At 46.4% G+C, this 14,386-nt stretch overlaps 1 protein-coding gene across 1 annotated transcript in view; it reads left to right on the top strand.

Moving 5' to 3' along the window:
* CCDC102A (coiled-coil domain containing 102A) overlaps positions 1 to 14,386 on the top strand; it is a 47,490-nt gene that overhangs the window by 17,829 nt on the left and 15,275 nt on the right. The window contains exons 2-6 of the mRNA XM_069107818.1: positions 2,045 to 2,971; positions 4,290 to 4,507; positions 5,096 to 5,204; positions 8,679 to 8,795; positions 9,690 to 9,899. Coding sequence (XP_068963919.1) covers positions 2,300 to 2,971; positions 4,290 to 4,507; positions 5,096 to 5,204; positions 8,679 to 8,795; positions 9,690 to 9,899 — 1,326 coding nt within the window. The 5' untranslated portion in view covers positions 2,045 to 2,299. The remainder of the gene's footprint in view (positions 1 to 2,044; positions 2,972 to 4,289; positions 4,508 to 5,095; positions 5,205 to 8,678; positions 8,796 to 9,689; positions 9,900 to 14,386) is intronic.

The raw sequence follows: 14,386 nt of genomic DNA, 5'->3' as shown, positions 1-14,386 counted from the left end.
CACACACACACACACACACACACACACACACACACACACACACACACCCTCAAACCAGAGGTGTAGACGTGTGAGAGCTAGGACTCTTGGATTCCATTGCCAACTTATTCTTTTGACTTGAGACTTGCCTCCTCTCCCCTCCCTACCCAGGGAGTCTCTAATTACTTGTCTGTCTATCCATTTTCTGCCTCAGTTTCCCCTCCAGGCAGTAAGGTCAAATTGGAAGGCATCCATTTTGCCCCAAGATGGCAGAGATGTTCTGTACCTTGGATGAGTGTGTGCTGGGGATGCGTGCTTAAGGCATGTGGCTTACATAGGAAGGAGAATGGACAAATCTGGGGTGACTGAGAGTAGAGAGAAGCTGAGGCAGGACCCAGAGAGGTAATATGCAGGAGCCCAGGGGGGCACTTGAAGTGAGTACAAAGTCAGAGCTCACATGCATCAGACAACTTTTCCTAGAGCACTTTGGATCCTTCCTTTGCTCCCATCACACTGTATTATTCGTGTACACATATTATCTCCCTCACTTCCAGCAGAATGTAAGTTCCTTGTGGGCAAGCCAGGACTCCAGGACTATGTTGTTCTTATTTTTCTATTCCCAGTGCCTCACACATAGGAGGTAGCTTAAGACATAGCATAATAAATATTGACGTATTTCTTGAAAGAATGGAGCCTTTTTATGCTAAGTATCCCAGAATTTAGAGCTTGAAAGGTCCTATAAGGTCATCTGTACTTCTGTATGTTTCTCTGTGTGGGGTTTTGTCTATATAATGTGGATGTGATTTTGTCAGGTAGTTCAACTTTCTTATGTCTGCAATCATCTCATTTTATAGGTGAGAAACTGAGCCCCAAAGAGTTAAAGTTATATAGTTAGTAAGTAGTCAGTCAGTCAAGCATTTATTAAATGCCTTTTGTGCTCTCTAGGCACTGTGCTAAGCCCTGGTGATACAAAGAGGCAAAAGTCAGTCCCTGCCTTCAAGGAGCTTACAATCTAATGGGGAGATAACAAGCAAACACAGAAGTACAAACAAGCTGTATGTGGGATAAATAGGAAATAATTAATAGAAAAAAGGCATTAGAATTAAGAGGGTTTGGGAAAGCTTCCTCTAGAAATAGGATTTTAGTTGGGTCTTAAAGAAAGCTAGGGAAGCCAGTAGGCAGAAATGAGTAGGGCGAGCATTCCAGGCATGGGGGACAGCCAAAGAAAACCTCCAGAGCCAAGCGATGGAGTGTCTTGTTCTTGTAACAACAAGGAGGCCAGTGTCACTGGATCAGAGGGCACGTGGGGGTACAATGTGTAAAAAGGTGGCAGGGTGGCAGAGGGAAGCTAGGTTCTGAAGGACTTTAAAGGCTAAAGAGAGATTTTTTTTGTATTTGATTCTGGAAGTGATAGAGAACCATAGGAATGTATTGAGTGGGGGTGGAGTGGGGGGGGGCGGGTAACATGGTTGAACCTGAGCTTTAGGAAAGTCACTCTGGTGGCTGATTGGAGGATGGATTGGAGTGGGGAGAGACTTGAAGCAGGCAGACCCCCAGAGGGCTATTGCCATAGTCCAGGTGTTAATTGATAAGGGTCTGCATTAGAGTGGGGGCAGTATCAGAGGAGAAGAGGAGGGGGCTTATTTGAGAGGTGCTGCACGGGTAAAATTGATAGGCATCAACAACAGATTAGATATGGGAGGTGAGAGAAAGCAAAGTGCCAAGAATGACTTCTAGGTTGCAAGCCTGAGGAACCTGTCTTCCACAATAATATGGAAGAATGAGTGGCATTGTCACCATTCAAATCCAGGTCCTCTGACTCCAGATACAGGATTCTTTTCCTTGTCACACTGAACAATGACAGGATTCAGGCATATAAAAACTAAGAAGGATGGAGATGAGAAACAAGGGTGCGGACTGTACACCTGGGCACCAAGCTCTGGATGCTAGGCTTAGGGTAGCCCCTCAAAGCTCGAAGGGCCAAATCCTGTTTCACACAATATAGAGTAATTTAGGGAAAGATGCAGGATGCCAATACTATCATTGTTTTTGTTTTCTGTCCTAGCATCTGAGGACACCTCTGTGAAGGAGTCAGCTGACCCAGCTGGACAGTGAGGGCATGACCAGCTGCTGCCATCAGTCACCGCACAGGGCCTACAGGACCCCAGCCAGGAGGGTCACAATGATCAGCCAGAGGTGCTACCCTGCCCTGCTTCCTGAGTTAAGCACTGCATCAGCTGAGTCAATGCTCTGATTCAAGTCTGCCCTGGTGCCACCAGCCAAGTCCAGAGGGTGAGGCCTGCTCTTTGGCACATGCACCATGAGTCACAGTGCCAGCTCCAGGCTGGCCGACTCTCCGCAGCTCTCCAAGAGCAGCCTCTTGAACATCCTGGGCAGCCCTTCGCCAGAGCGGATGGGCCTAGCCGACTCTCTGCCACCCACCCCACAGAGCGGGACCCCATCTCCAGGGCCCCCACCACTGCCCCTCTTGCCGGGTGGGTCCCCGGGGCTGGATGGGGACTGGGAGAGTCGGGAAGAGCTGCGCCTTCGAGAGCTGGAGGAGGCCCGGGCTCGGGCGGCCCAGATGGAGAAGACCATGCGCTGGTGGTCAGACTGCACAGCCAATTGGAGGGAGAAGTGGAGTAAGGTGAGAGCTGAACGCAACAAGGCACGGGAAGAAGTGCGCCAGCTTCGGCAGAAGCTGGAGGCATTGACTAAAGAGCTGACGGGGGCCCGGCGGGAGCGACAAGAGGCCCTGAACCAGAGTGAACAGCTGAGCAAGGAGGTAGCCCGACTCAAGGGGGCCCGGCTGCAGGAGGAGGAAGAGGAGGAGAACCATCCGGAGGGAGAGGAGGCCCGTGAAGAGGAGAAGGGCAGGGGCAAAGAGAAGGAGCTGGACAACAGGGTGGCCTCCGAGAAGGAGAGCCAGGGGAGTGGCCTCGAACAGGAGCCTGTGCGGGATGTGGGCTTGGAAAAGCCTGCCAAGAATAAGGTAAACAGGCTGGGTGGGTGGGGAAAGAAGAATGGTTCCCCCATTCCATGCACGGATGGGTTACCTTCCTCCTTGCACACCAACTGGCTCACCCCTGTGGTCAGGTCACAGGACATATTTTCCCAGGACTTAAGGGCCCAAGGCTCATACCCTAACACACTGTAGTAAAGTCACTTCAGGAAGTGTCCCTGGAAGTGGTGGAGCAGTCAGGAGCCCTTTCTCCTAATCTGGATTTAGCTCCTGTAGCTCGTACACAGACCAGGTGATTCCCTCTACCCCCTCCCCCTAAGCCAGAAGCCAGATCCCTACACCAACAGTAAGGCCTTGTAATTAGAGAGAACCAGAATGGAGAGTGGGCCCTCTGGTGACTTGCCCACAGCTCCCCAAGAGTGGCTTGAGACTCACAGTTACTTGCCTGGGGCAAGTGGTTTGTTCCTGGCAACAAGTGCTTTTTCTAGGTGCTTGAGAAACCACAACTTGAGTGTTGGGGGAATCTGGGGGACAGGACTAGGGCACCCTGTGGAGCTATGACATTGTCTAGGGAAACACGATCATTTGAGCAGTAAGAATCCAAATCACCTAGGGTAGATTAGCTATGAGCTAGCTATGTGGCTGACACAACACTGGGACCCTACTAGAAACAGAAAAACAGAAGCTCGTGGTGAGAGGAACTCTGTCCTAGACCTCGTTTCTAATCTCTATTTTACTACCAGCTGGTCATGTGACTTTGAACATGTCATTTCCCCTTGATTATCCTTTCTTTTCAGTTTTTGATACTGTCACTTTTAGTCATGTCCAACTCCTCATGACCCTTTCTGGTTTATCTTGGCAAAGGCACTGGAGTGGTTTGCCATTTCCTTCTACAACTCATTTTACAGATGAGGAAACTGAGGCAAACAGGACCGTGTGACTTAGGGTCACACAACTAAGTACCTGAGACTGGATTTGAACTCATGAAGACGAGCCTTCCTGACTCCAGGCCTCTGTCTCCTGAGAGTCTTCTGTAAAATACAAAGGCTGTATCTCTAAGTTCCCTTCCAGCTAGAACACTCTAAATTCCATTTCCAGTGCTGTGTGCTATGAAACCATGGATACATAGGCAACAGATGGGGAAACTGAGACCCAGGGATTTGAAGCCACATCTCCCAAGGCCCCTAGCCTATGGCAGAGCCAAGACTAGAGCCCTAGTTTCTTGACTCTGATCCAAAGATTTCTCACTATGCCAGGATTAGTGTTTACTCTAAACCCAAAGTGGTGAGGACCGGAAGAGTGGGGGAGCCTGCTGAGTAGTGCTCTCACCTGTGGATGCTCTCCACAGGAGCTGGAACTGATGGAGAACCTTCTGAAGAGTAAGCAAGAGGGCCCTGAGAACTGGGAGGCACGAAGCATGGGTAGCGTCCGTGCTACTTTCAGCCGACAGGAGCGAAGCCGACTGCTCTGGGAGGAGGTGTCCACCATGGAGGAGGATGTCACCAAGGTGACTGCCCTGAAACTTCGGCTGGATGAGTCCCAGAAGGTGCTGCTCAAGGAACGAGAGTGAGTGTGAGGTTCTTCAAGGGGCTCTTCTCTGGCTGCAGTGGAATTGCACCGTTGGCCATTTGATCAGCGCAATGGCCAGGGGGTTGCAGTAGCCACACAGAGAGTAAGAAATTGGGGACTCAGCCTAGAAGGCAAGGGTGGACCTTTCAGTAAAATGTGGAAAACAGGATGGTGGAATGGGGGATGCCTTGCCAGAAAACTCCCAGCACTGAAGAAAGGCAGGAAAGCAGAATGGGCTGGAGCAGTGTATGCCAGTATTTGGATGAGCCCAGAGGAGTATACAGACCAAGTCTAGTAGAGGTGATGATGCACAGAGTTGGGGATACTGTGGGGAGGTTGCCCGGAGGTAGAGGGTCTACTTCTGTATTTTTTTTAAGGAGGGAAGGGATGGGAAATTGCTGCTTCTCCAGTAGGATCTTTGACCACTCCCTTCAATAACCAACAAAACTTCCAGGAGGGAACAGAGGAATCCAACTTTCTGTGGGAACACTGCATGTAAATCCCTAAGGGATAGATAGGGAGAGCCAGGCTCTTGAAAGGCTAACCAGGCCTTCCCCACCTACCCACCCACCCCTAAACCCCCAGGGATAAGCTGTCACTGAGCAAGAACATTGAAAAACTGGAAGGGGAGCTCAGCCAGTGGAAGATCAAATATGAGGAGCTAAACAAAAACAAGCAGGAAGTATTGAAGCAGGTGAGACCCTCTCCTACCCTCTGCTAATCTTCCAAGCTCCTTTCTTCTGTGCACTAGCCCTACTTTTATCTTCTACTTTTAGGGAGGTCTCTCATGTAGGCTTGCCTGTGTCCACCAGAGGGTGCTGTCGGCCCAGGAGAAAAAAGTCTGGCACAGGCCTACAGTAAATCAGTAAGAAACATTAAAAACTGGAGAAGACTCCGGAAACCATGTGGTCCAGCCTCCTGATTTTATAGGTGGAGAGACCCTGGGACTAGGCAGCAACTTTCATCTTTCCTTCACACACACCCCCTCCCCCCCCAAACCTGGCTTTGGGCAGACAACCTGCTCCTTTCTTACCTCCTTGAGGCCATGGAAACCATCCCAGATGAGTTCCATCAGCAATCTCCTTCATCCCATCCCTTCTTCACATGTTCCTGGGCTTTCTTCTCCTTCCTCTTGGTCATCGAAGAAGAGCTATTGCCACTTGTCACCAGGGCTACAGTCCCTTTGATCTGATTCTCTTCTTCTTCAGGCATCCTCTATGACTTCTGCCTCTATACCTACAAACATACTCAGGTCTTGCCAGTACTTCTATTTTCTTTCTTTTTTTTAATCTTCCCTTGATCCTTTAATTCCATCCAGCTACTTCTTGGAAAAAGCTATCTTGAACTGATATTTTGATCTTATTACTACCCTCCCCACAACCCTTGGCAATCTGCCTTCTTCACCATTGTACTGAAGCTGTTCTCTCCAAGGTCACCAGTGACCTAATCACCAAATTCATTGGCCTTTTATCTTTCTTCATTCTCCTTGGCTTTTCTGGGACTTTTAACTCTACTGACAACTTCCTTCTACTGGATAGCCCCCTCATATGGCTTCAGAGACAACATACTTGCTTGTTGCCTCCTTCCTCTAACTCTTCCTTCTATTTCTTTTGCTGCTTCATCATCCTTTTCCTGACCCTTTAAAGTGGGTACTCGGGGAGGGTTCTTTTTGGCCTTATTGTATCCCTACCTTTTCTCTCCTTTAGCTCTCATTTACTCCTATTACCACTGCTGAGCCTATGAATCCCACATCTATCTAGCTCTGTTTTACCTTCTGAATTCCAAGCCCATATCTCTAATAGCCAGTAAGATATCCCTTTCAGGGGCAGCTAGGTGGCACAGGGAATAGAGGACTGGCCCTGGAGTTGGGAGGATCTGAGTTCAAATCTGACCTCAGACACTTAACATTTACCAGCCATGTGACCTAGGGCAAGTCACTTAACCCCAATTGCCCTGCCTTCCCCCCTCCAAAAAGCAAAAAAAAAAAAAGAGAGAGAGATCCCTTTCAGAGTGTCCCACCTCTTAGTCACCATGTCTAAAACTAAGCTATTATCATTTACCTAAATCTGCTCCTTCTTCAGACTCCACCATTTCTATCTGTAATACCACCATTCATCCTATATCCCTCCTTTGAAATCTTGGTGTTATAGATGACTCTTCTCTCTTGCTGACTTCTGCTCAAGTAGTAATGACATAAAATCCTGCTGATGCCCTTTGCATCCCATCTCTCACACCCGTTCCTTCTGTCACTACTGTTATCAGTTCAGTACAACCCTTCATTACCACCCACCTGAAGCATTACAGTACCCTCCAAACAGGTTTTTCTGCCTCCCCTTTCTTCTTCCCCTTCTCACAACCTTTCCCCTATCCATCCTGGTTAAGTGCCATTTTTTTAAAAATTCATAGATCTGGCCATATTGCTCCACAGTGGAAAAATCTTCAGCATCTCCCTTTTGCTTCTTGAGCAAAGTGCTAACTCATTTGTCTGGGATTCAAGGCCCTTTGTAATCAAAAGTCACTCTACCTATCTCGCTTTATCTCATCTTACTCCCCTCCATGCAATCTATGTGCTAGCCAAAGTGGGCTGCTGTCTGCTCCCAAAGAAACTGCACCTTCCTGCCTCTGTACCTTTGCTTATACAGTTCCCTGTGCAAGAATGACCCCCATTCAGGGGCGGCCAGGTAGCACAGCGAGTAAGAGCACCGGCTCCAGTGTTGAGATAGACCTGGAGATCGAATCCCGGGCTCAGACACTTAGCAACCACCCAGAAACACCTGGCCATGTAACCTTGAGCAAGTTACTTAACCCCAATTGCTTAGGGGCAGCCGGGTGGCTCAGCGAGTAAGAGCACCGGCTCCAGTGTTAAGATAGACCTGGAGATCAAATCCCGGGCTCAGACGCTCAGCACCACACCCAGAAATAACTGGCTGTGTAACCTTGAGCAAGTTACTTAACCCTGATTGCTTAAAAAAAAAAAAGAATGACCCCCATTCACCTGTTGAATTCTTACCCATCGTCTAATGCCAGGCTCAAATGCCAGCTGCTTCCTGAAGCTTCCCTGATTTCAGGGAAGTCTCAACCTTCTCCTTGAGACTTCACAAAGTATTTTGGTTTTACACCTTCCTAATGCAATTATCATGAAATATTATGAATTATACTTAAATGTGTCTGTCTTGTTCTCCTACTTGACTCAAAGGTCTATCAGGGTGGTGACTAATTTTTAATTAAATTTTTTATTTCCTTTAGTATCTAACACAGTGCTCTGTACAAATAGGCAATGTTTGCTAAATCAATAGAGAATGTGGTATAGTAAACAGAATGCTAGATGTAGAATCAGAAAGGCTTGGGTTCAAGTCCTACCTTGTACAGTTACTAACTGGATGATTCTGGGAAAGTCATCTAACCCTTCTGGCCTTAGTTTCCTCCTCTACAAAATGAGTTAGACTTGAGAACTTCTAAAGCCCTTTCCAGCTTTAAATACTTGATTCTGTGATCTACAAATGACTTGCCCAAAGTCGCACAAACTTAGTAGAAGAGCCAGGGCTGGAATCCAGATCTCTAACTCCCAATCTAAGAATATACACTGTGTTGGGGGTGGCTAGGTGGCGCAGTGAATAGAGCACTGGCCCTGGAGTCAGGAGGACCTGAGTTCAAATGCAGCCTCAGACACTTAATACTTACAAGCCGTGTGACCTTGAACAAGTCACTTAATCCCATTGCCCTGTCTTCCCCCCTCCAAAAAGAAAAAAAAAGACTATACACTGTGCTAAAAATAATTACCATAGAGTTGGGCATCGATGGGATTTTAGAGGTCACCCCTGTCCATCAGGCTAAAACTCTCCCTAGATGACCCAAGAAGAGTAGGGCTTTCCCCTCAGGATCTTTCCCTGGTCCCACTGTTTATTCCACCACAGAGACGCGGCTTCTTTCTCAATCCTCTGTGGGTGGGCCTCATGACCTCCAAGGTCCCCACCAACTCTCAGGGCATCCTTGCTCTCACCTTCCGTGTTCTAGACTGAGTCCCTTCCACAGCTCAGTCTATGGCTCTGATTCTGTCTGCGCTCTACTCTTCGCCCCTCTGCCCCAAATTGTGCAGCTCTGCCCTTGCCCCCCAGATTCTCTGGTGACCCAGACACTGGGGGTGGGGAAATTGGTGCTGTCTCCACAGCTCAACATCCTTAAAGAAATGCACCAGGATGAACTGGGCCGCATGTCAGAGGACCTGGAAGATGAACTTGGGGCTCGGTCCAGCATGGACAAAAAGATAGCAGAACTTCGGAGTGAGGTAAGGTGGAGAGAACATGAAGGAGTGGAGGAATTCAGAGGCCCCGAACAGGCTCAACCATTGATCTGAAGTTTCCAGGACCCTGGTCTTCCATTTTAGGCAGGAAAGCATTTATCATTAATAGAATTTCTACTATGGGCAGGCACAATATAGAAAGAAGCAAGGCAAAAGGAGATATAATTCCCATTCCTGAGGAACCTCCATTTTGAGGGGGGACATACCAATGATGCACTAACATTCTGTGGAAAGATCCCGTGTTCACTGCTGGGAGAAACATAAAGGTAGCTAAGATCCTTTCTGTGCACTCAAAGAGGTTCCAGTTTGAGTAGGAAGATAAGTATATACATATATGTATATGCAGATAAATAAATATATACATACATACACATGTATATCTGTGCATATATATCTGACAGACATGTCATGTTATAGTATGTATTATGTGTGGGGTATATATACACACATATATGGGTATGAGTATGTGTATATGCATTGTGTGTATATGATTTTATATATATATATATATATACATATATATATATACACACACACACACACACCCATACCTATACAAAGACAGAGTTCCCTATCCTTGAAGATCTTCTGATAATAAGGCTTTATTCCTCAGGAAGCCCTCGGTGTGATAGGGAGTCTCAGGAAGCCCCCAGCCTGTTTGGGGAGGACATGCACATGTGAGGAAGACATAAGACACGTACAACACAAACATACAAACAAACCCAAGCTAATTATAGCTGCTGCAGCTGGACTTACTTCCTATAGCCAGAAATGGCCCAGCAGGATTGGGAGCTGGGGGAACCCAGCGGGGGCTCTTCCGTCTTCCGTGTGCAGAGTAGGGCTCCTTGAGATTCTCCCCCAACTTTATTTCCCCCTCAGATGGAGCGTCTACAAGCAGAGAACGCCGCTGAGTGGGGCCGCCGAGAGCGGCTCGAGACAGAGAAGCTAAATCTTGAGAGGGAAAACAAGAAACTTCGAGCACAGATTGAGGACCTAGAGGAGGTGCTGGCCCGAAAGCGGCGTCAGACAGCCAGTGCCCTGGACTCAGACCTCAAGGCCATCCAGGCCGAGCTATTTGAGAAGAATAAGGTGGGGGGACCTGGACCTGAGTGGGTACTTCAACCATGGGTGAGGGGGGAATGAAATATTGCTAGTATTTATATAGCGCTTGAAGGTTTGCCAAACACTTTACACATATGATCTTATTTGATTCTTATAACAACCCTTTAAAGAATCCCCATTTTACAGATGAAGAAATTGTGACTGAGAAAGGTTAATTGCCCATTGGTCACATTTTAGCAAAATAGCAGGATATAAAATAAGCTCACATAAATCATCAAGATTTCTTTACCTCGCTAACAAAACCCTACGAGAAGAGATAGTAAGGGATACCCAAAAAAATTATTGGGGCAAGTGGCCTTTTAGTTGAATTTCTAGGATTTTCCAGGTATATCATAATATCATCTGAGCAAGATTTGATTTCAGGTCTTCCTGAGTCCAAGTCCAATGTTCTATCCTCTATATTACCTAAGGAACCCATAACCAGGACACAAGAATAAGCCGCAACTAGGGAACATCCAATCTCTTCTACTAGAATGGGCTCCTAGGACAGTCAATCAATAAACAGATCCCAGTCTAATGAGGGAGACAACATGAAAACACCTATGTACCTACAAGATATAGACAATGAACTGGAGAAAATCAACCGCATGACCGACCATGGCTGAGCCAGGCTGTGATGTTAGAAGCAGAAACATTGTCTTCATTTTTTGCCCATGGACCCCAGAGTTAAGGAAGACTCTGAGGAAAACTGTGAGGGAATCACGTTTGTCTTTGGTGCATTCCCTTTTTCCCTTGGAGGATTGTGTCCAATTCTGGCTACCATATTTTGGGAAGGATTAGCAATTCAGAGGAGGTGCCTAGGGTAGTGGAGGGCCTCAGGATCATGGCATATGAAGTTCCAAGGGAATAAAAAGCTCCTTGAAATCAGAAGCTTTCTTTCTTTCTTTCTTTCTTTCTTTCTTTCTTTCTTTCTTTCTTTCTTTCTTTCTTTCTTTCTTTCTTTCTTTCTTCCTTCCTTCCTTTCTTTCTTCCTTTCTTCTTTCTTTTTCTCTCTTTCTTCCTTCTTTTTTCTCTGTCTTTCCCTCCCTCTCTCCCTCTCTTCTTTCCTTCTTTCTTTTTCTCCATCCCCTAGCTTAGGGCCTATAGTAGACACTTCGATGGGTTTTGAATGAATATATCAGTTGAAGGAATAGAGGCTGTTCATTCTAAAGGAAAGAAGTCTTAGAGAAGATACAATAGCTGCCTTTGGAAGGACTTCACAGGTGCTGCTTGACCACAGAGGACAAAACTAATAACAATGGGTGGAAATGAGACAGATTTAGAGTTGGTGAAAAGAAAAACTTCCTCCTAATTAGAGCTGTTCAAAAGTGGAAGTAGCTTCCTTGGAAAGTAGTGTCTGGATGTCTTCAGGCAAAGACAGGCTGATCATTTGTTGAGTGTTTTGGTTTTTTTGGAGGAGGAAGGTGAGGCAATCGGGATTAAGTGACTTGCCCAGGGTCACACAGCTAGTAAGTGTCAAGTGTCTGAGACTGGATTTGAACTCAGGTTCTCCTGTCTCCAGGGCTGGTGTTCTATTTACTGTGCCACCTAGCTGCCCTAGTTGAGGATTTTGTAAAGTAGATTGTTGCTCCACTGTGGACCTAGATGGTCTCTGAGTTCCCCTCTGAATCTCAGATTCTGTTATCCTCTGATGGTGCCCCCTTCCTTAAGGAGCCTGAGTCCTCATTCATTAAGCATTCCGCAAGTTTTTCCTGAGGGCAATGTCTCTGCCCATCCCTATCCTAGCAACTAAAGGAAGAAATCCTTTTCATTCTTCCCTCAAGAATATCAGTAACCCATTCTTGGCCAAAGTCTGCAGTCTCTGCCCCACTTCTCTCCCTTCCTGGCCTTTCTGCTACACTTTCTTCTAGGGCCTCCCACCTCCCTTTCTGAAAAAAATCTCTTCTTTGGTTTCCATGATGTTGTCCTCCTGGAATTTCATAATAGCTTCTTAATAAACAAATGTGTTTTTAAATGCTTAATGTTCAATTCAATTCTGTAAACTTTACTGAATGTCTGCTAAGGCAAGGCAGTCATCCAGTCAAAGTGATTCTGCTCCCCAAGAATTCACCATCTAGTTGGGGAAAAGAGATGCATGTGAAGCTTATTAATTCAGAAACCCTGCTAGGGGATGGGTCACCCATAGCTGTGTGACCTTGGACAAAGTCATTTCCCCTTTCTTTACATCCCCATCACTTGGCACATAGCAAGTACTCAGTAAAGACAAGTTGACTGACCAGCTGTGTAAAATGAGGCCAATCACTTCCTCCCTCCAAGCCTGTTTTCTCATCTATAAAATGGCCATAATAGTACTTGCCTCACCTATCTTATGCATTAGTTTTGTGAGGATCAAATGAGATTATATAAGTAAATGACTTTGTGAGTCTAAAAGAGCATTATGTCACTAAATCATAGAATCTCAGAGTTGACCTTAGAGGTCATCGAGTCCAAACCAGATCTAAACAGAACTCTCCTCTACAACAAAACCAAGTGGTCACCAGACCCTTTGCTTGAGGATCTCTTGTAAGAAGGAACAAAGGCCACACCATTCTACTTTTGGATAGCTCTAATTGCTAGGAATCTGGTTCGGTTTTTCTGACATCAAACTTCAGTCCATTACTCTACACTTCCACCCACTGTCCCTCATTCCGCCCTTTGGGGCCAAGCAAAACAATCCCACTCTTCTTTCATAGCCCAGCCATCCAACACTTAGACAGTCATCACGTGTAACATCCCCTCACGGTCTTCTCTCCGGGCTAGCTATCCCTAGTTCAGTAATCAATTAACAAGCATTTATTAAGGCTTACTGTGCAAAGAAAAAGGAAAAACAGTCCCTTATTGCACAGAGTTCATATTCTAATGGGGGAGACTATATAAATAAATTAGAACAGAGAAGACATCTAAAGGACAAATGAAAGTTCACCATTGAGGGGATGGCTTTCGCACCTAAGGGAACCAGGACAGACTCCCTCCTGGAGAAGGGAACCCTGAAGCTGAATCTTAAGGATACCGGGGTTCCTCAGAGTAAGAGGCTGGGCAGGAGAGCATTTCAAGCATGGGGAACAGCCAGCACAAAGCATGGAGATGGATGATGGAGTGTTTTGGGGGAGGAAGTGGTCTTGGTCAGTATGACTGGATTGAAGAGTGTGTAGAGGGAGAGTAGAATGTAAAGATTAGAAAGGTAGGAAGGGGCCAAATAGTAAAGAGCTTTCACTGTCAAACACAGGACTTTATATTTGATCAGAGAACCACTCGAGTTTAAGAAGTTGGTGTGTGTTGGCAGGGCGGGGACAGGGTGTTTGGGGGGTGGGGGATGCACATGACAAAGACAAACCTATGCTTTACAAAAATTACTTTGGCAACTGAGTAGAAGCTGTGTTGGAATGGGGAGAGACTTGGGACAGGGAACTGTCTTGAAGACTATGACAGCATTCCGGGAGAAAGGTGAATGAGACAGTGGCTGTGGGGGTAGAAAGAGACGCTTTGAGATGCTTTAAAGAAGGAAATGACAAGGTTTTGGCAACTGCTTGGCTATGAATGGTGAATAGTAAATAAAAGTTGAGGATGACACCAGGGTTGCAAAGGTGGGTAAGTAAGTAGAAGGATTCCTTCCACATTAATAGTGAAGTCTGGAAGAAGGGAGAGGTTTGGGGGGGAGAGAGATAATGAGTTCCGTTTTAGATACATTGAGTTTGATGCCAATGGAATATGTCATCACTGGCTACTTCAGCCAGGCTTCATTATATAGCCTGATGTCAAGGTCCTTCACTCTCCCCATTGCCCTTGTCCAGATGCTCTCCAGCCTCTCAATGATAACACAGAATTATGCAGAGTGTTCCAGATGAAGGCATCGATGGCTTAGTGTGTAGAGCAATGAGTCTAGAGTCAGGAAGACCGGAGTCCAAATCTGTCCTCAAACATGCACTGGTTGTGTGACCCATCACTCAACCTCCATTTGCCTTAGTTTTCTCAGCTGTAAAATGGGGATGATAAGAGCACCTACCTCCAAGATAGAATCAAATGAGATAGTATTGTAAAGTGCTTAATACAGTACCTGGCACATTGCTATTGTTGCTCAGTTGTGATTGACTCTCAGTGACCCCATTTGGGGTTTTCTTGGCAAAGATACTGGACTGGTTTGCCATTTCCTTCTCCAGCTCATTTGACAGACAAGGAAACTGAGGCAAACAGGGTTAAGTGACTTGCCCAGGATCACACAGCTAGAATGTTTCTGAAGCAGGATTTAAACTCAGGTGTCCCCAGAGTCCAGGTCCGATGCTCTATCCACTTCACTACCTAGCCACCCACCCCCCATTACCCTCCCCACCCCCAACCCCCGCACCTAGTTGGGTATTATATAAATGCTATCATCATCATCATTATTTTTACCATTATGTTTGCCTACCTCCAAGTCATTGATAACAATGTTAAGTGAGAATGGATAAAGAGGGGGCCTCACTCAGGAAGACATGGGT

This window comes from Petaurus breviceps, unplaced genomic scaffold (assembly GCF_028583685.1).
Source record: "Petaurus breviceps papuanus isolate PSGF00001 unplaced genomic scaffold, PetGlider_PUasm1.0 90281, whole genome shotgun sequence".
Classification (NCBI taxonomy): Eukaryota; Metazoa; Chordata; class Mammalia; order Diprotodontia; family Petauridae; genus Petaurus; species Petaurus breviceps.
The sequence above is the reverse complement of the archived record's forward strand: the minus strand, read 5'-3'. Positions and strand labels throughout refer to the sequence as shown.